This window comes from Xiphias gladius, chromosome 20 (assembly GCF_016859285.1).
Source record: "Xiphias gladius isolate SHS-SW01 ecotype Sanya breed wild chromosome 20, ASM1685928v1, whole genome shotgun sequence".
NCBI lineage: Eukaryota > Metazoa > Chordata > Actinopteri > Istiophoriformes > Xiphiidae > Xiphias > Xiphias gladius.
In genome coordinates, this window is record NC_053419.1 from 22,993,947 (window position 1) to 23,012,459 (window position 18,513).

General features: G+C 42.1%; 2 protein-coding genes across 4 annotated transcripts in view; both read left to right on the plus strand.

Annotated features, from left to right (window-relative positions):
• Positions 1 to 1,005: 1,005 nt before the first annotated feature.
• Positions 1,006 to 10,579, plus strand: slc25a1b (slc25a1 solute carrier family 25 member 1b). The gene is made up of 9 exons (XM_040158186.1): positions 1,006 to 1,451; positions 5,181 to 5,288; positions 6,486 to 6,585; positions 6,951 to 7,089; positions 7,352 to 7,436; positions 7,706 to 7,810; positions 7,923 to 8,038; positions 8,129 to 8,202; positions 8,887 to 10,579. The coding sequence occupies exons 1-9, from the start codon at positions 1,340 to 1,342 to the stop codon at positions 8,999 to 9,001; spliced, it is 954 nt and encodes a 317-aa protein (XP_040014120.1). The 5' UTR covers positions 1,006 to 1,339; the 3' UTR covers positions 9,002 to 10,579.
• Positions 10,580 to 11,640: 1,061 nt separating this feature from the next.
• pi4kaa (phosphatidylinositol 4-kinase, catalytic, alpha a) overlaps positions 11,641 to 18,513 on the plus strand; it is a 29,200-nt gene continuing 22,327 nt past the window's right edge. Inside the window, exons 1-10 of one of the 3 annotated variants that reach the window (XM_040157195.1) lie at positions 11,641 to 11,908; positions 15,764 to 15,880; positions 15,983 to 16,076; positions 16,254 to 16,342; positions 17,237 to 17,309; positions 17,407 to 17,669; positions 17,774 to 17,840; positions 17,942 to 18,090; positions 18,204 to 18,269; positions 18,365 to 18,461. In XM_040157195.1, coding sequence (XP_040013129.1) covers positions 11,810 to 11,908; positions 15,764 to 15,880; positions 15,983 to 16,076; positions 16,254 to 16,342; positions 17,237 to 17,309; positions 17,407 to 17,669; positions 17,774 to 17,840; positions 17,942 to 18,090; positions 18,204 to 18,269; positions 18,365 to 18,461 — 1,114 coding nt within the window. In that variant the 5' untranslated portion in view covers positions 11,641 to 11,809. The remainder of the gene's footprint in view (positions 11,909 to 15,763; positions 15,881 to 15,982; positions 16,077 to 16,253; positions 16,343 to 17,236; positions 17,310 to 17,406; positions 17,670 to 17,773; positions 17,841 to 17,941; positions 18,091 to 18,203; positions 18,270 to 18,364; positions 18,462 to 18,513) is intronic. The other 2 variants (XM_040157196.1, XM_040157197.1) reach the window with 2 other exon arrangements.

Genomic DNA, 18,513 nt, shown 5'->3' on the forward strand with positions numbered 1-18,513 from the left:
ATTAATGGGAACAACTTTTGGGTTTCGAGGCTTGCTTTGGTTGTCCTTTAAGCTCTTTAATTCATTAGGAGGACCTCTCCAATGGACTGTTTAACCATTTATCCTCTTGAAAAGGCCTGCAGGACATCTGGACCAAACTCCTTTTATAAGTCCTATATTTAAAGCCCTATTTAAGTAAAAGTAAAAAAATATTATCAGTGCAATGTACTTAAAGTATTAAAACTAAAAGTACTAATTTTGCAGAAAATCATGTCTTGTGACTTATTATTTTAATAAATTACATTATCTATACTGATGCATCAATGCCTCAGCAGCATTTTACTGTTTTAGCTGCTCCAGCTGGAGCTGCTTTTAACTACTTTATATACAGGTAGATAGATTAGTCCAGTGGTTCCCAACCTAGGGGTCGGGCCCCTCCAAAGAGTAAATACGAGGGGCCGTGAGATGATTAATGGGAGAGGAAAGAAGAGGTTTTACCTCTTTGGGCTTCAAATAAGTTGTTTTGAATGAAGCTATCTGAGAAGTTGCACAAGCTGTCGGTCACAAGCTGAAAAAATACTGGGAAACACCGGTTTAATCTTTAACAATAGGTTGTATTTTATACAGTCGTATTTTTCTTTTTAATGTCTGTAAATTTAAATCTTAAAATTCACCAGTGCCTCAAGTTGTCAAATCAATGTGGTGGACTATAGAAAAACACGATAATGCTGAAATGCGGTGAAGTAAAAGCATAAAGTAGCATAAAACGTGAATGTAAACTCTTGTTCATTTGATGTATTCCTTTCAATTTCTGAGAATAAAGTGTTTTTTGTTCCGTACAGTGGAGTGGGGCTGCAAACAGCGCCCCCTACGGACCGGGTCTCGCATGTGAAGTGGGCAGGAAGTGTTCAATGAGCCGCCGGCGAGTGGGAAGCCCGTCCCGGCCCCTTTGCTGAGAACCACCTCGGTCCTCCTTAAAATGTTTGTGAGAAAAAAAAAAAAAAAAGCACACGGCGCTTTCAGCGTCGTGCTGGGGGAGGGGGCGCGAGTGTCGCCCCATGCCCCGCCCTGGGCGAACACTGACTCGACGGTATCGACCTCCCCGTGTGTGCGACGCCGATAACCTCACTGTCAAAAGTGCCCCGACGGTGTCAAGTACGGTCCGGCACCGAGAGTCCGGCGCCCACCACCACCACCACCGCCCGCCTGGCCGCTGAACGTCCGCGCCGCGACTCCTGCTGCACGGAAGCCACCCGGGCTGCATGAGGGCTTGAAGGCTCGCGGCAACTGAACGCGTCCGTATTGACAACAAGAGAAAAGGGGAAAGAAAAAAAAAAGTTTGGCCAAAGGTATCGCAGTCATGTCCGGACAACCGAGCTTTGTGAACCCGTTTCACAGACCCCGCTGTTTGGCCGCCGCAGCTCCGGCGGGGAAAGCCAAACTCACGCACCCGGGCAAGGCGATTCTGGCAGGTAGGAAAGTTTCTGTGGGACAGTGCAGGAGCTGGGGTTTTGTTTGTTTGTTTGTCTGTTTGTCTGTTTGTTTGTTTAAACTCCCTTACAAGTTTCAGCTCTGAACCCGTGTCCGCAGATGCGATCGCAGGCCTTTGGCCGCAGCACTGTTATCCAATATTACGCCCACCTCGGGTGCACATGAGAGGAATCGCGCCCTGCAAGGCAGGAGAAAGTGGGCTAGATGGAGTTCACCATGATGGGCTTGTCTTAAAGGCAGGGTACCCGCAGGCCTCGGAATGTCTTAAAAAGCATCGATTTCAGTGACTTAAAAAGGCCTTCAAAGGTATTAAAAAAGTCTTAAACTTTATTTACTGGAAGTTTGGAGGCAGCAATGATACTTATACAAAGTTTTTGTGTGTGTTTTTCGAAACATTGGCTCAAAAATCTCCAGTGCCATTGTTCTAGACTTTAAAGCAAAATTAATATTAAATATTAAACAGCTTATTTTTTTCGGGTTAATCCTTCCATCCTTGTTTTGTTGCCTATCCAGGTCCAGGTCTCCTGATTAATGATTATTTAATGATATTACTGGGAGCTCTTGTTATATACAGCTGCAAAGGAGTGACAAGATTTTGATTGTAACTAAATTCCTGCACCTGGTAAATGATTCCAGGCTATATCCTCCTCACCGGGTTTCACTGATATCTTTCAAACCGTGGCCGGCGTAACCGTGAATCGGGTGTTTAAATGGCATCGGCGAACCCCGAAGAAACTTCAACAAAGTCTCGCTGCACCACCTAGAACGCTCTAGACCAGATTCATGCATACATTTATCAAGGCTTTCCATACATTGGTCCCGTCAAGCCTGCCAGGGCGGACGGTCCCAGCCTGCAGGGGCAAAATTTAGGCTTGGGGCTGGAGGTTGGACAGGCTGCCGTGTCCTGGGACTTGTAGACTTTAGCACGGAAACCCTTTCAAAGAAACCCGGTTGAGATTACCTCTGGCGGCCCGCCTGTTTTATTAGTCAATCAGTGACAGATGCTCAAACTCCACACAGAGCTCAGCGTGCACTGCAGGGCAATCATTATTGATGGCATTGCAACATCATTGGGGCGCGAGCGAGAGCTGACAGCCGCACTCTGGCTGAATCGACTGTGGTTTTTGATCGCTTTCGAACATTAAAAATTTCAGCCGGGAGGCCGGGCTGGCTCTAATTTGACACATATTGCTGTCAGCAGTTTGGTCGTGTGTTTTTCTATTGTTTTTCTAATCACCCAGTTTCTATTGACCTTTATGGTGTGTGTGTGTGTGTGCTCAGAGGCCTGGGTCTCCCTGTTCCAGTGTCACGAGCCACAGTGACAAAGCACATTGCTCTGTCAGCCCCTGCACACATTTCACCTGGGTCACGACGTGCCTGTCAAAGGTTCAGCTCCGGACCAGGGGGCATGAACGGTCAAGATGATTCTCCATGCCGTCTCTTAGTTAGTCATGTGTGTTGTGGTCCCAGTATGGGATGTGGTAGGCGCCACACGTAAGGACAAACCAAATAATCAGACGAACACTGTCATTGATCATTTGAATCCTGATAGAAGTGTGAGCCAAGTAGCTATGAGCAAGTCACACAAGCCAAGGCCTTCCATAAAACCACTAGTCCCCACTGTAACAGACAGCATCGATATTGTATCGCAGTCCGAGTAAAGTTGAATCGAGGGCTGACAGGTCGGGGAGGCCCAGGTATTCGACCTCGTCACGTGTTCTAACCGTCGCCATCATTCAAGTCATCAGTCACACCTACACGTGATAAGGCCGTACCGCCTCCACTCCTCTAGACGCAGAGCTGCACCTGTGGCCGTTTGTGATGAAGGGTCTCCCTGAAGAACAACGCGCTACGGTTCGACCTTTGTGTCGGTGTCGCAACAGTCTTTTAGAGAGAAGTGGTGAACGATGGCCGACAGTCAACTCCCGTACCCACAACACTCGCTTTCAAAATGCCTGTCCAAGTGTCCGTACGTGGTGGACTCAATAAACTGGTTCTGTATATCTCCCTCCAGCTTGAATACGTGGACGCGATGCAGGTACTACACGGAGGCCTGTTTGCAGTCGGTGATGTGGACTGTGTGTTTTGGTCCGAGCGTAATTCGTAGGTACGGCTACGAATTACCGTAAAGCCAGTCTCTAACCCTAAGAAATGACTGGGTGTGTCACCACTAGCACTGCTGCAAGCTCCGTTGGGTCCGATGTTTTAGTGAAAGCGGGGATTTGTAAACTAGTGATCTTGTGATGGTACGTGCCTGACCAGCCTGACGTGCATGTCTGAATCTCTCTGCATGACATTTTGGTAGGAGGAGCGCACGTCGAAGGCATCAACAAAGGGCCCCTTTTTTTTTTAAATGTGTGAGAGTGAAATTGAGGCTTGTCTAAACGTCTAAAACTTACCATGCAAAGTCTTGCAGACGTGTGTTGTGTCTTAACATTTGCTCGCCACTCAAGGCTTGCATGAGCTTTTTCCAAATGGGTTAATTGAATGCAGGCATCTTTCAGTTAAAGCACATCGATGCCAGTGGGGCAATTCGTCAAACTTTTTCAGCTTTTGTACTGAAAGCTGTACACTTCCTACACTTTTTTTTTTTTTTTCAAGCTTCCTTCCACCCTACGTTCCGCAGGAAAAAAAGCGACTCGTCACTCGCCGGAGGAACCGGATCGTTACCCGACCGCCGACCTGCGCGTTGTTTTCGCGGCGATGTGTCGAGCAGCGTGTGCGCCGCGGAGGCCACGCGACCCCTTGGGTTCAGTCGGGGCAGCGCGGGGGGGGAGTGTCCGTGGGCTGAATCGCCGAGATCAGCCGAGCCAATCGGCTGCCCGGCGGAGCGCTTGCTGTTGAACGGCAGATGTGCGACAGCCAGGATTTTAAGGTGGAGCGGGTCTAGACTGTCACCGAAGCCCTGCGTAGAGGACGCGCATGCAACAGTCATTCACAATGGCTTACGAGTTTTAAAGGAAAACTTAGAGCTCATCTCATCAACTTAAACTGTTTTTTACTGCACCCACAGCATTATGTATAAAGTTCATTTGATTTTTTTTTTTTTAAATTAGATCTTTTTATTTGCCTCTTTGAAAAAATCCTCTTTTTCTTCTTTTCAATGACCCTAGCTATTTCTTGCATCAGTTTTTTGTGTGTGTATTTTTATTTGTTTTTAAAGCATGTTGTGTTGCATCTTTTTCTATCAAATGGGCCATATAAATACCGTTTTATTATTATCATTATCAGACGTGAGAAATACTGCATGACTGTTGTGTCATTACCTTATAACATGCAAGTCAGTGTAACTAATTTAAATCCAACTATTTGGAGTTTGTGAGACAAGTGTAAAAGTATATATATATAGTTTTAAAATCTCATGAAGTACATGGGAGCTCAACATTTCAACAGAAGATGAACTAGTGGAGATGGTGACTATTATTCAAAGAAATGCATTCAGGACGAATATTACTTAAAGAAAAACTAGATTTTTACCATCAGCATTTGATTGTAGGTATATTTGTTGTCTGCAGGGGTTCGGTGTGTTGATGCACTTTACACAAGAATGTTGCTTTCCTCCTCATAAAGCACCTGTGTGTGTGTGTGTGTGTGTGTGTGTGTGTGTGTGTGTGTGTGTGGGTGTGACCAAAAAAAAAAAATCTTAATGTTTCTTGGCTCTTCTGTTGAAATCAGTGTGTGCTTACTGGAGTGTTTGTCTGATATTTCAGGTGGGATTGCAGGAGGCATAGAGATCTGCATCACCTTCCCAACAGAGTACGTTAAAACACAGCTGCAGCTGGATGAAAAGGCAAATCCTCCCAAATACAAAGGCATCGGTGAGTTAATGTGTGTCTGCGCTTTCTTTTCCTTACCTGAACTATTCAATTAGTTGTGGAAAGAAAACCCAATTTCATTTCTTTGCTGTTATTGCATATGATGCTTACACTGGCCACTATAGCACACAGACACAGTACATTTCTTACATGGAACAGAATAGAAATATAACACCACTGGATACCACAGCGCACCCACAGAGTGTCGTAAGATCTTGTTTATCTGGAGTTGTCACTCCTGGGGACAAAAATATCCTCAGAGGAGAAACGAGTAATGGCTTTTCTGGAGGCGAGGTGGATGAGAAGATTAGCGTCACTCTCATACCTGGTTTTGAAATATGAAGTTGCAGCCGGGAGAATGTGACTGCAGCTTAGCATAAGGACAAGAGGCAGGGAGAAACAAGGGAAAGCAAGGGAAACAAAAAGCCTTGCAGCACCTTTTTAATTGGTGCATTACACCAAACTTTATCAAGTACAAGCTGCTAGATAGTACTCCCTCATACGATAGAATATGGAGAACTGACTTTGTTTTTCTATAAAATACTTTTTGAATATATTACGATGTCGCCAATAAACCAAACTAAACAAGTAAAATGACCATCATAGAATCGTGAGCTGCCACATGCAGTAGATCTGTTTGATTAATGGTTTGACAAAACATCAGGAACTGGTTATCGACGAATGCTTTACGTTGACTTCATTTCTCGATTAACTGAACCGACGTTTAAGGTCCAAAGTATCGACGTTGCCGACGACTTTGGATTTCAGCAGCTGTTTTACTTGATCGATAGTCCAGAGTGAGTTCAGACTTGGCGTTATCGCAGGTTTGAATGCAAACACGAGGAAACGGATGTGTGTGTGCGTAGTAAGTCGGTCTTTGTTATCAGTACGGTAAGAGCTTGTGAACTTTGGCACAGACCATGTGTGTCTGTGGAAACTCAGTATGAAGGGCTGTTGTTTCAGGCTGCAATAGACACACGTGGAACCCAGAAATTCACTCTTCTTAACTTTTAACAACTGACTGTTATAGCAGGATTATTATAACAATGCGGCTGCTGATTATGTTATTAACTGAGTGTGCTTTTCTTGGCAGTGGCGTGGGAGTCTTATGATATCGGCCCTTTTACCTCCTTTTCGATGCTACTTGTCTCTTCTCCTTTCATTTATTCCCCTCTCTCTTTTCCTTTCTGTCTCCCTCAGTCGACTGCGTGAAGCAGACGGTGAACAGTCATGGGGTGAGGGGCCTTTACAGAGGTCTAAGCTCACTGGTGTACGGCTCTATACCCAAAGCAGCTGTCAGGTACTGCAACCCCACAACCGATTAATCGTTTTATTTATATCGTTTATTTGCTAAAAGGGGAGCTTTAAATGTTAGTAATGCATTGGAAGATAATAATGCTAATATTAATGCTTTCTAATAAGCCATCTAACCTGCAGCTATAAATGTTTAGTCGTATATAAGTCTGCATTCAAATGTATTTTAATAACCTGGTTACTCGAACCTTACGCTTATTAATGGCTTATAACTGATTTAGCATGCATTAGTAAATGATTTATGAGCCAATAATAAACCCTTTTATAGAGAATATCCTGATAGAAGCTGGCACAGGTAATTTTCTAATTTTGGTCATTAATCATGTTTTTATTCTCCATTAATTTCTCCAGATTTGGGATGTTTGAGTTCCTCAGTAATAAGATGCGTGACGAGAACGGTAAACTGGACAGCAAGCGAGGATTCCTCTGTGGCCTTGGAGCTGGAGTTGCAGAAGCTGTGGTCGTAGTCTGTCCTATGGAGACAGTAAAGGTAAAAAAAAAAAAAAAACAGCGTTATGCTACTTACCTCAGCAGCTCTCTCATTAGCTCTCATTTCACTCATCCAATCCTCCTCATGCCTTATCTGTTGTATTTCCATGCGAACAAAATACGTCTAACGCGGTTTTGAGCATTACTGTTGGCAGAACCCGGCATGCCTCAGATTTTAAAGGCTACTGCAGTCGTTTTCTGTTCCGATTCTCTGACACTTTGGCTCGTAGAAGTTATTAATCACTGTTATGGTGTCATTTTAGGTCAAATTCATCCATGATCAGACATCAGCAAACCCAAAGTACAAGGGATTTTTCCATGGGGTGAGGGAGATTATTCGATCTCAAGGTAAGATGGGCTTTTTTTATTCGTGCAGGGTCAGTTGCATTATACTGCCACCTACTGTTCCATCTCCACTACATAATGATGTTACAGGAATAAAGGAAATTACTTTTCAATTTATTTGAGTCATCACATCCATTATTCAGGGGATAATATTCTTCCTCATCCTCATTGCACCTGATAAGTTCATTGAGTGTTGGTGACTCGGAAATTGAACAGAAAGCTGTGACAGTTCTGCTTTTGATAGAGTACTGATAATATTGATGTATCTCCAGGACTGAAGGGGACTTATCAGGGCCTAACAGCCACTGTACTGAAGCAAGGCTCCAACCAGGCCATCCGCTTCTATGTCATGACTTCACTGAGAAACTGGTATAAAGGTATGTGGGTGAATACATTGTTCCACGTTTTTATATTCAACTCATACAACTAAAGATGCTACCAAAGAATCGTCTCTTGTTTTTGTTTTCCTTTTGTTTTTTTAACACCAAGGCGATGACCCCAACAAAGCCATTAATCCTATGATAACTGGACTGTTTGGAGCTGTTGCTGGTGCTGCCAGTGTATTTGGAAACACTCCCCTGGATGTCATTAAAACCAGAATGCAGGTTGGTTGAAGAACACGTCCAGTCTTTATAATCTCATAATTCAACCCTGAGCATAGCGACTAAAGTGTGTGTGTGTGTGTAATTCAACAGGGTCTCGAAGCTCACAAGTACAAAAGCACAATGGACTGTGCCGTCAAGATCATGAAGCATGAAGGACCAATGGCGTAAGTTCAAATGCAGGGTGGATATGATGCTACCAGTTGGTAGCGGTGTACACAACAATAGTGTTCTTGAATTTTCTAACTAGTTGTTTATGTTTTAGGAAAAAGAGATGATGTTAAAAACAACGTGACTCTCCATTCAGCTATGTTACGTTTAGGTTATGTTAGCCCTAGCTAACATTTTCGGGTATCCATTTTATTGTAAAAAATTAATCACACCTCTTTATATTGAGAATTATTCATCTGGTGCAGAAGCATCCTGCCAGGCCAGTTGTGTTTAGTTGAGTTTCGTGTCCCTTCAGTGTAAAACATGCTTCTCCACCCTGGCAAGAAGTCAGTTTTTGGGGCACCACTGATGTGGAGTACCTCAAGGTACTATCCTGGGGCCACTTAGATTCTCCCTCCACTTGACCTTATAATTCATATTCCTGTTTTTGCGCAGCACATTGATGTGAAAATATTGAAACCTGTAATACGTGGGATTTGTTGCTAGGAAATATGTCTACCATGAGTTTTGGCCACCATTTTGGATGTCTTAAAACAATAAATAAATAATGTTATTATTAGTAGTATTAGTTGTAGTGGGGTTTTGCCCCAAAAAGGCAGCAGAGTTTCCGTGATAATGCATGAGACCTTTACTGAATGTAGTCCTTTAGCATATTCAATCTTTCCCTTTATTCCATTCAGGTTCTACAAAGGTACTATTCCTCGGCTGGGTCGGGTGTGTATGGACGTGGCCATAGTCTTCATAATCTATGAGGAAGTCGTGAAGGTCCTGAACGTGGTTTGGAAGACAGACTGAAATGGACACCCCAGTGCTAAACAAGCAGGAGTGATAGGACAGGCCAATGTTTAACCAGTCTCCGTAAGCACTGCTTCTAGGTTCTATTATCTACCTCCGAGTAATTTTCAGAAAATAAGAAAGGGATTGGTATATTCTTGATTATATTTATAACACAGCAATTGCAAGTGGAAGCATTATCTGCATGAAAAAAAGCTCTAGATTGCAGAGTCGCTGTTTACACTTGCTCTTTTTTCTTCAATCAATTCCAGAAGGGGGAAGTTCATTAAGAGCTCAGGGAAAGGAACAGGGCATGGGAAATGGGAAATGGGCACACTGTCTCACCCACAGCTCTTTTGATTTCAGTCACATTAATGCTGTATGTACTTAATCAAAAAGAAACCAATACCCGACCCAACATAATGTGAATCAGACACTATAGACAAAGAAATTATACTTGAAAATGAGAGACTATTCCAGAGACCAAACATTTTAAAGCCCTCTTTATATGCAACAATTTAGATTTTTTTTTTCTTTTTTAAAATACTTTTTCAAAACCATTATTTCAGTCAGTACCTGATGGGATCATTCATATTCTGATATCGAATCCTGCAGAGGTTAAGGTACATTAAGAACTAAATGCCTTAAATGTGTCAAGTGTCAAATTAATCTCGCAATGTACGATCCATATGGAGATGCAGCGTTTTAAATATGTTGCATATGTTCTCAACTTATTTAGAAATGCACATTTCCACAAAGCAGTGGCTGAGGTGGTTTAGAGGGTTCACTTTTAAGTTGCAGAAATGTTTTAATCAATTAACTTACTAGACTGATGCTATAAAAAGTGCCTATGTATTATATGATCCATTCTGAGATCTTTTGAGATTAAGAGTGATTGAATGTTGTATGTACTTAGTCACTACGGATTTTTTTTAATAATGTACTCAGCTGCACACACTGCACTGGTGCCAGATGTTTAATTCCAGGCAGCATTTGAGGAATAACCGAGATGATCCATTCATCGTAACTGTTAGTATGAATTTCTTGCTTCAAAGTTTTTAAATTTCCTTCAATGCATAGAGATGCCTGTTTGATAAATTTGCCATAATTAGTGCCTTCAATCTCATTCCACGGAGGATGAATGGTTTAGGATAGATTTTAATGCAGATTATCCGATTCTGTTTTTTTAATTTTTTTTTTTTTTAAACTATATTATATTAATTGCCTTTATATTTTACATTAACTTACAACCTAATGTGCCAACTGCTGCTCAGATATATAATGCCATGTTATAAACTGGAGTTTGTAGTTTGTGAGTCTGGCATGTTTACATGCAGTGCAATGAATCCCCCCCCCCCCCTTTTTTTTTTTTTCTCATCACAGTCTCTGTGTAAGATGCACAATGTTTACTCTGAGCTACCCTTTTCAGCTTCATGTTAAACTGCGCCTCACATACATGTAGAGCTATCTCACAGATATTTAAATATTTTGACGTTTTCATGTTATCAAATGAAGAGCATTCCTGTAGCTAAACCCAGTTTTGTGCCTTCAGTCTAAAATAATTCTAATATGTATGTATGCTCATAAATAAACATTGGATCAGACTATTAACTTTGTCGTGTTCATTTCAGAGTTTTACTCGGGGACTATACTTAAGTACAAATTTGAGATACTTTGAGTATGTTCTTCACTACACTTACTATGGAAATATTGCACCTTTTACTCCACTACACACATTTTAAACCTATAGTTACTTGTTACTTTACAAATTAGGATTTTTTTCATACAAAACAGGAAGCGTTTAGAAAATATGATGCCATTTTAAAGATTAAACTCCCCAACAGTGTATACAGGTGATTGTAAATAAACTAGCAGATTTGTTTTTAATTTGTTTGCATACCTAATAAATGCCAAAAAAGAGAAGTGTAACATCCTATCAAAAGTTCAAATACAGATAATAGACAAAGTACTCAATTCTTATTTATACTGCTTCTGTTTATGTATCATCATCATCATTATTATTATTATTATTATTATTAGACAGAAAACAAAGGTGTAAAAATGTAGTTTTAGTTTATTCAGTGGTATGTTGTGTGAAATCCTTAATAATTAACACTGGTAGACAAATAACATAACATGACAGAGAAAATACACAATGAGCAGAATTTAGTTCCACACTGACGAGTGCAGACAATGGTGACGCTTAGACAGTGACTGTAAATCAAATCAATTGCAGATTTATTTTGGATGTTTGGTTTTACCTATGATAAATGCTGAAAAAGTGGTGTAACACCCTATTAAATGTTCAAATGCAAACAGATAAATGCTAATGGGCTAAAACTACTCTATTCTTAATTATACTGCTTCTGGGAATGTTAATGTATTATTATTATTTTTGTTATTAATATTATTACTCCTGGTATTATCAGATAGAGAACAGAGGCCCACTGCAGTCGACTGGGAACTACTTTCTGCAGCTCTCTGACATTTAAGAGCAGCTTCCAGTTAGAAAGAAGTTTGATTATTTTTTGAAAACAAAAAAAATCAAACTTTAAACCTTATGTTTGTGAGTTGCACTGAGTGTGAAAAAGATTTTTACTTTTATCTTTGACTTAATGCTACTGTTAGCATTTCGATACGTGCGGGCCCGGGTCTCATTTATCGAGATCTAGGTATTCTAGTGTTTTAGATCTTAGCATTTTGCATCGTGACCTTGCTTCGCGCTGTTGGGTCTCTGCGCTCGCCGTAGTTGTCAGTGCGGACTCCTTCTCGGGACAAATGAAAGAAGATGTCTGTGTTTGCGCAGCAGCGTTGAGGCATTTTTAAAACATGTCCGTCAATGGAGGAGGAAGCAGAGGATTTTACTTCAACACCGTCTTGTCCTTGGCTCGGTCGCTGGCGGCTCACCGGCAGGCACCGATAGACAAGGTAACAGTCGCGGTGAGACGGCGACGGCCAACGAGAGTAAGGAGCTAGTACCGGTCGAAGAGGCTGTGACTCAAAGGCCCGTCCGTAACTTCGCTCTTCTGCCCGTGTGGCCTGTGTTGTGAACCCGAAAACACGCCGGACATGTCGTTTGTTGTGTCGGTGCGTGAATAACGTTGTCACCGGGCCATTTAACGGCGCACTCGAGCCGACGGCATTTAGCCTGTGACTTCGGGGCGGGCTAGCGTCGGCTAGCGCTCGCTGCTTTCGACCTGGCGTTAATCTTCCCTCCGGTTGACGTTAAAGTCTCGATGTACGAAAGGAAGGAAAGCTGCCGCATCAGGTCCAGAATGTCTACGTTTTCCCTTTAGGATGAAGGTGTTTTGTTGTTTTTCTTTATAGCTCTCTGGCCGTCATTCATTCGGGAAACAGTGGCCAAAGCAAACTTTGTTGTAGACTGTTCATGTTCACAGAGACACGAGCCGGATAACTCGGATCTTCGTAATATTTTACACTGTTTAATGACAAAGAGGTGCTACGATCCTGTGTCATGCTATTCTGCTGTGCCACCCACCACTACACTCCTATAGGGCTGCAACGACCGGTCCATCAGTCAATCAGCAGAAAATGAATCGCAAATGCTTTGATAATTTATGAATCCCCCTTCACACACACACACACACACACACACACACACACACACACCACCAGCCCCCAAGCAAAAAATGCCAAACTGCTTTTATTGGTCTCACGTTGTAGTAGATTGAATCAGGGCTGCAACTGATCGATAAACTCCATTTAAAGTGGTCGATTATCTCCTCGATGAATCAATTCCTCGGTTGGTGTGAAAGTGACTGAAGCCTGATGTAAAATGTCTCAAACCGAAGGTGACATCTTCAGGTTGTTTGTTTTTTTTCCAATGAACTGTTCAATACCCAAAGATATTCGGCGAATTGTCACAGGAGACGAAAAACAAAACAAAAAAAACCGCAAAGTCTCAGAGGCCGGAATAAGATCATGTTTGGCTTTTTTCGCTTGATAAAACTCCTGAAACAGTTAATCGTTTATTAAAGTAGTTGCCTATTAATTGTCTCTCGATCGACTAATTGATTAATCGACTGACTGCAGCTCTAAACTGAATGTTTTTGGGTTTGGGACTGTTGGTCGGACAAAGCAAGACATCTGTTGAAGTGGCCTCAGGTTCTAGGATATTTTGATGGGCGTTTCGCACTGTGGTATAATATCTCTAACGTTTCATAGGCCAAACAATGTACTGATTAATCAAGAAAATAATAGAGATGAAACGATAAGGAAAATAATTGTAAATTGAAGTCCTAATCCAATGTCTGATTTAAAGCTGAGGGTAACTTTGATAACAAGTGTGAGTTTTCCCAGCAGTCAACAACTCTGCCACATGCTGTTTATCAGTCCAATGCCCAATATTATTCCATTTTACCATGTCCAATATTCCTCACACAAAGACCCCTTAATTCAGTCTCCCAACAGTCTTTGCTTCATTGGTGAATCTTTCTCAGAAAAGTGCTGCGATCCATAAATTAAGAACCTGTCCCAAAATAAGGAATTGATGGGTGATAAATTAATAATGTCACTAATAGGTTCTATAAATTCACATGAATGCACCGTGACAGGCGTTGGATCGGCGTATCTTTGAACTAATTGCAGAACTTATGAGCGACATAATCAAGTTGTCGTGCCCGGCAGGAGCAATCAATAGTAAATGAGAACAGTTTTTAGCTACGAGGAGGAAGGCCGGATCACCAAACGGGCAAAGTGGGCTGCTGCCCAGGACCCAAGAAGTCCCACGATCACTGTGCATTAGTTGCTTTTTGTTTTTGGGGGATTTGTGCCCCTGAAGTGCAATACTAACCGTGTCCTGCATTATTATGTAATCTTGTGGCGGTGTGTCAAAATCTAGTTCTAACACCTTCATGATTTTTGTTTATATTATGCTCACACTGAGGCATATTCCTAAATACAGCCGTGTCTTATTAAATTACTAATTTAATAAGACATAGTAATAATTAGGCCAGGTATTATTCCAGTATAGTGTGAATAAAATAAAGCTGCCATTTGTACTGTGCTATCTGCACTGTATTTGATGGGAACTCTGAGGCAACAGGGGTTAATCTGGTCCTGACAAGGGGAAGGATAAGCTCCATATTCCCATCCTAACTCGGAGAAATGAGGGAAGCTATATGATGAAGTAGGCACAAGTCATGGCAGTCTAAGGGATCACAACAGGGAGGCAACCAACTATAACTCCCGCCAGAGATAACCCGTACCAACAAGTGCTTTCACTGCAATACAGAATTTAAACAAATGCAGAAATGGAAATTCATCTTGCATCGCATGTGAGATGAAAGTATCGAACATGTATGAAGTTGAATTCAGTGTTAAATGGCCCCGAGGTACTGCTGAAACTCCAGTTGCTGGAATAATGCTGTTCACTACTATGTTACTCACTCAGGTGGTTAGGATTTGTGGTCAGGGATTATGAGAGGCCACAACGCGGCTTCTGAAATACCTCAGAAGAGCAGGCAGAAGTCGAACGGATCAGCAAAGATACCACTGAGGCTGAAAATGGGGAAATGTTAAACAGGAAGTACGTCTTATGATGAAAGAGCTGTGGCAGCAGTAATACAATGAGAAGTCAGCCGATTGTATCAGTGTGTAAATGGACTATGTCAGTTTGTGGAACGTGTGTGATTAGTGACCAGTCTGATTAGTTTGTGTTTCTCTCTCTGCTTTTCTTTGTCTACTTAAGGTCTTTTGAAATTTGCTTATTAATTATGAGCACGCTTTGAGAAGTGTCGCATCAACCATCTTTTCTGATCTATGTGGGACTGCAACTAACGATAATTTTAATTTTATTGATTACTCTGCTGGTTATTTTCCCGATTAATTGTTCGATTGATTGATTGATTGATTTTTGTCTATTAATTTTCAGAAAGTAAAGAAAAAATGCCTTTTATCATTGCCCAGTTCCCCCGAGAGACACCTTCAAAGTGCTTGTTTCGTTTGACCAACAGTCTAAAACCCCCAAATAGGACGAATTGATTGATTAATTTGCAGTCAATTGACTAAAAGTAATGGTATTTGTTTGCAAAGTTCACGCTCAGTTGCCTGAATGTCTGAGTGGGAAACTTCAAACCTTCGCAGTTTTGCCCCAGCACACAGGCCTCGTCCTTCAGTGGATTTCAGAACAGCCTTCGGTACTTAAGAACATACTGTACCGGCTTTAAAACAGCTGTGGTGTGTGTGTGCTGTGATCGGAGTATCCTACTGGTTCCACTACAAACTTTTTTCATTTAAAGTTCAGTAAGAAGCTTAAGTTGTGTCTAGGTTGAGCTTTGGCGTACAGCCGGCTGAAAACTCCCCTATTTGCATTTTATTACTGACAAACCTAACAGAGAAATTCGGCGGTAATATTTTTCCAATGCAGATGTGACCAGAATGCTTCACAAAATTCCCGTCGTGGCCGCTTATCCTACATTATCAGTTTAAAATATCCCCTGCATCTGGTAACAGATGAAACAAGTAAAAGTAAAACAAGGTTGTTAATCCCTCTCTGAGTTGACGTCTGGGACTTTAGCATTAGGCTAATTAATGCCAGAGGCGGGTTTTTGGCTTGATTCCTGAAGCCCATTTAGGCCGACAGAATCATTATTGCTAATGGAACAAGACATGAAAGACGAGGCTGGTAAATCCCCGTGGGCAGGTGAAATCCGTGCTTTTAAAAAAGATTGTATTTTCCAAATGGCTTGCTAAAGTTGAGCGGCATTAAAGAAAATGCTTCAAGCACATCGCAGTCGTGAGTCATGTGTTGTCCCCCCACAGGTCCAGAAGCTACAATGCATGTGCCCTGTGGACTTCAGAGGAGTCTTCCAGCTGGATGAGAGGAGGAGAGATGCAGTCATTGCACTGGGAATTTTCCTAGTGGAGTCAAACCTGCAGGTAAACATTTTACCTACTCACACACCTGACAGTGACTTCACAGGATGCCGACATGGCAGTGGTAAGCCTATATAACATGCTATGGAATACTTGCTGTTGCAGCACAAAGATGCTATCGTCCCCTACCTTCTCGGGTTGCTTAAAGGGCTTCCTAAGGTTCAGTGGATTGAAGAAAGCTCGGAACGCAAAGGTAGAGGTAAAGATACACCTGTGATTCTGTTGTTAGAATTGTCATGACATTAAATATATATATCCCATATTGTCCATTCATGTAACTGCCAGCTGTGCTGTGTGCTTAAGTAGCGATGACACTGTGTTTTACTGTCACTGATGATACAGTTTAATGATAAGAGGTGAACTTCCTCTCTTGCAGAAACACTTCCTGTTGCGGAGAACTTCAGCTTTTGTTTCGTAACGCTGCTCTCAGATGTTGCTCAACGTGATGAGACCTTGCGAGGACAGGTGTGCATTTGTACAATTGTGTGATCAAGCTAAATATTAGGCTCGTTTGAAGGTGAGCCAGGTCTGCGCTGGGATCAACCGCCAGCGATCCCCGCACATTGCATGCTGGTTAAATATCCGCCCCACTTGATCCCGACATGCTGATGTCGGTAACCTTACAAGACCAGGGCTCAGATGTGTGACCTCATTAGGTTTTGTAGAAATGTTTCCTTTTTTGTTTAATTGTACTGGTGTTGATTTTTATTGATGTAATTTTACAGTAAAGTTTTTCCCGGGCAACAGGATAAATGCTCTGTGGTTGATGACAACTTTTATGAGCCCAGAGACGCTAAATAAATACATTCTGTATATTCCACATACAATCACAGAACCGTATCGGTATTTATTACTTGTAGGTATTTAAGTGAGACAAAACTTTAGGTAACAACTGGGGACATGAGGATTTTTAGAATAAGCGCTGCACAGCTGTACAGACTGGTGTTAGACCCAGACAGGCTAATTATGTCCAGTTCAGTCCAGTACGTATGACCCGCATCCCTGCTTCTCCTCTCCTGTGTACTGTGAGAATATTTTTACTTTTATTTGATGTTTTGAATTTCTTTATTTTTGGATGTGAATGAGCCTGAGGTGCACAGTATCTTCAAAAATCTTCAAAATATATGAAAGTCAAAGAGTAGCCTAATCCCCGTCATGATTGTCACAGATATATGACATTTTCCTGTCGCACAGAAAATCATTTGAGCAACCTTTATTTGTGAGGGATTAAAAGCGAGGTAGTTGACCAAGGAATAACATTTTATGAGGCAAAATTCATCTTAAATGGTATCTAATATATCTTGCTGATGTGGATGGGGACGTGTGTTTGTTTATGTGATGATGTGGCATCTCTGTCAGATCCTGGAGGCGCTCATGGACATCATGCAGGTGCTGCAAGACATCTGCAAGGATCCAGAGTCTCATGATAAAGGTACCAACATAAAAAACCCCAAGGCTTCCTCTGTATGTTACTGAGCCGTTCTGGGTATTGATATTTTCTACTTTCTGTATCCCTCTTTCCTTTACAGAATACCTGTGCAGGTACACTGTACCCACCCTGCTCGGCGTTGCCCGAGCATTTGGCCGATACAGCAACACCGACGAGCCTTTACTCTCCAAGCTGTTCCCTCGACCAGTTGCTCCTTTGCTGCCTACAGGCGATGATAGTGACGCTGCCCACCGGAGGTCTTTCAACGACTTCCGTTCCATCCTGCCAAGCTCTTTGCTCACGGCCTGTCAGGGAGACACTCTGAGACGCAAAGGCTCCTCAGTGTCCAGCGTGTCGCAACAGGTATTAATAGTTGGGAAGTCAAACAGGCAAGATGACAAACCTAATGACCTGTGTAAAACCGAGGAAGCACAGCACTATATTTTCACCTTTTTCTCAATATTTAGGCCAGTCCAGAGAGAGCAGGCCTGACCCCCATCTCACCTGCTGATCCCTCTGCCCAGTACTTTGAAGGTTAGTGCCTTAACAGGAGCAGCTGAGCCTGTTGGGCTTCCAGGAAACATCAATGACTCGCTAAAGAACACACTTTAAGAATTCTTTCCTTTCCTCTTCAGGCTCATACCTACCCGATGGCAGTGCCGTGGACCCTGATTACTACTTCTCCACCATCAGCTCCAGCTTCTCTCTCTCCCCTCTTTTCACCGGGAGCAGCTCTGGAGAGTTCCATGTCCCTCTGGACATGCTCAGACAACTCCTTCACATGGTCAGCAGCAACCACAGTCGCAGAATAAATACATTAAAAGGAAAAGTAGACGGCATAAATGAAGTTATGGTGTTTAAAAAGTGAAAATTAATTGGCCTCTTTCTCTTGAATAGGTTGAACAGTTTGTCTCTGAGTCATTTTTAAAATCACTGGATGACACCTTGGCAGAACTTATAGAGGTATTACTCTTAAATCACTGCAGATGTTTGTCTACTTTTTTTTTTTTTTTTGACACCACTGGTTCATTGATACATTTCTGTTACTTCATTGGCAGTTGAGTCCTGGTCTTCATCTCTACTACAAAACCTTCAGTGATCCCCTGTATGTAGCCATATTTAAGATGCTAAGAGACACCCTGTACAATTTGAAAGGTAAAGAATCCAGCTTTCCCCTCTTTCTGGAAAATTAGTCCAAAATTGATCA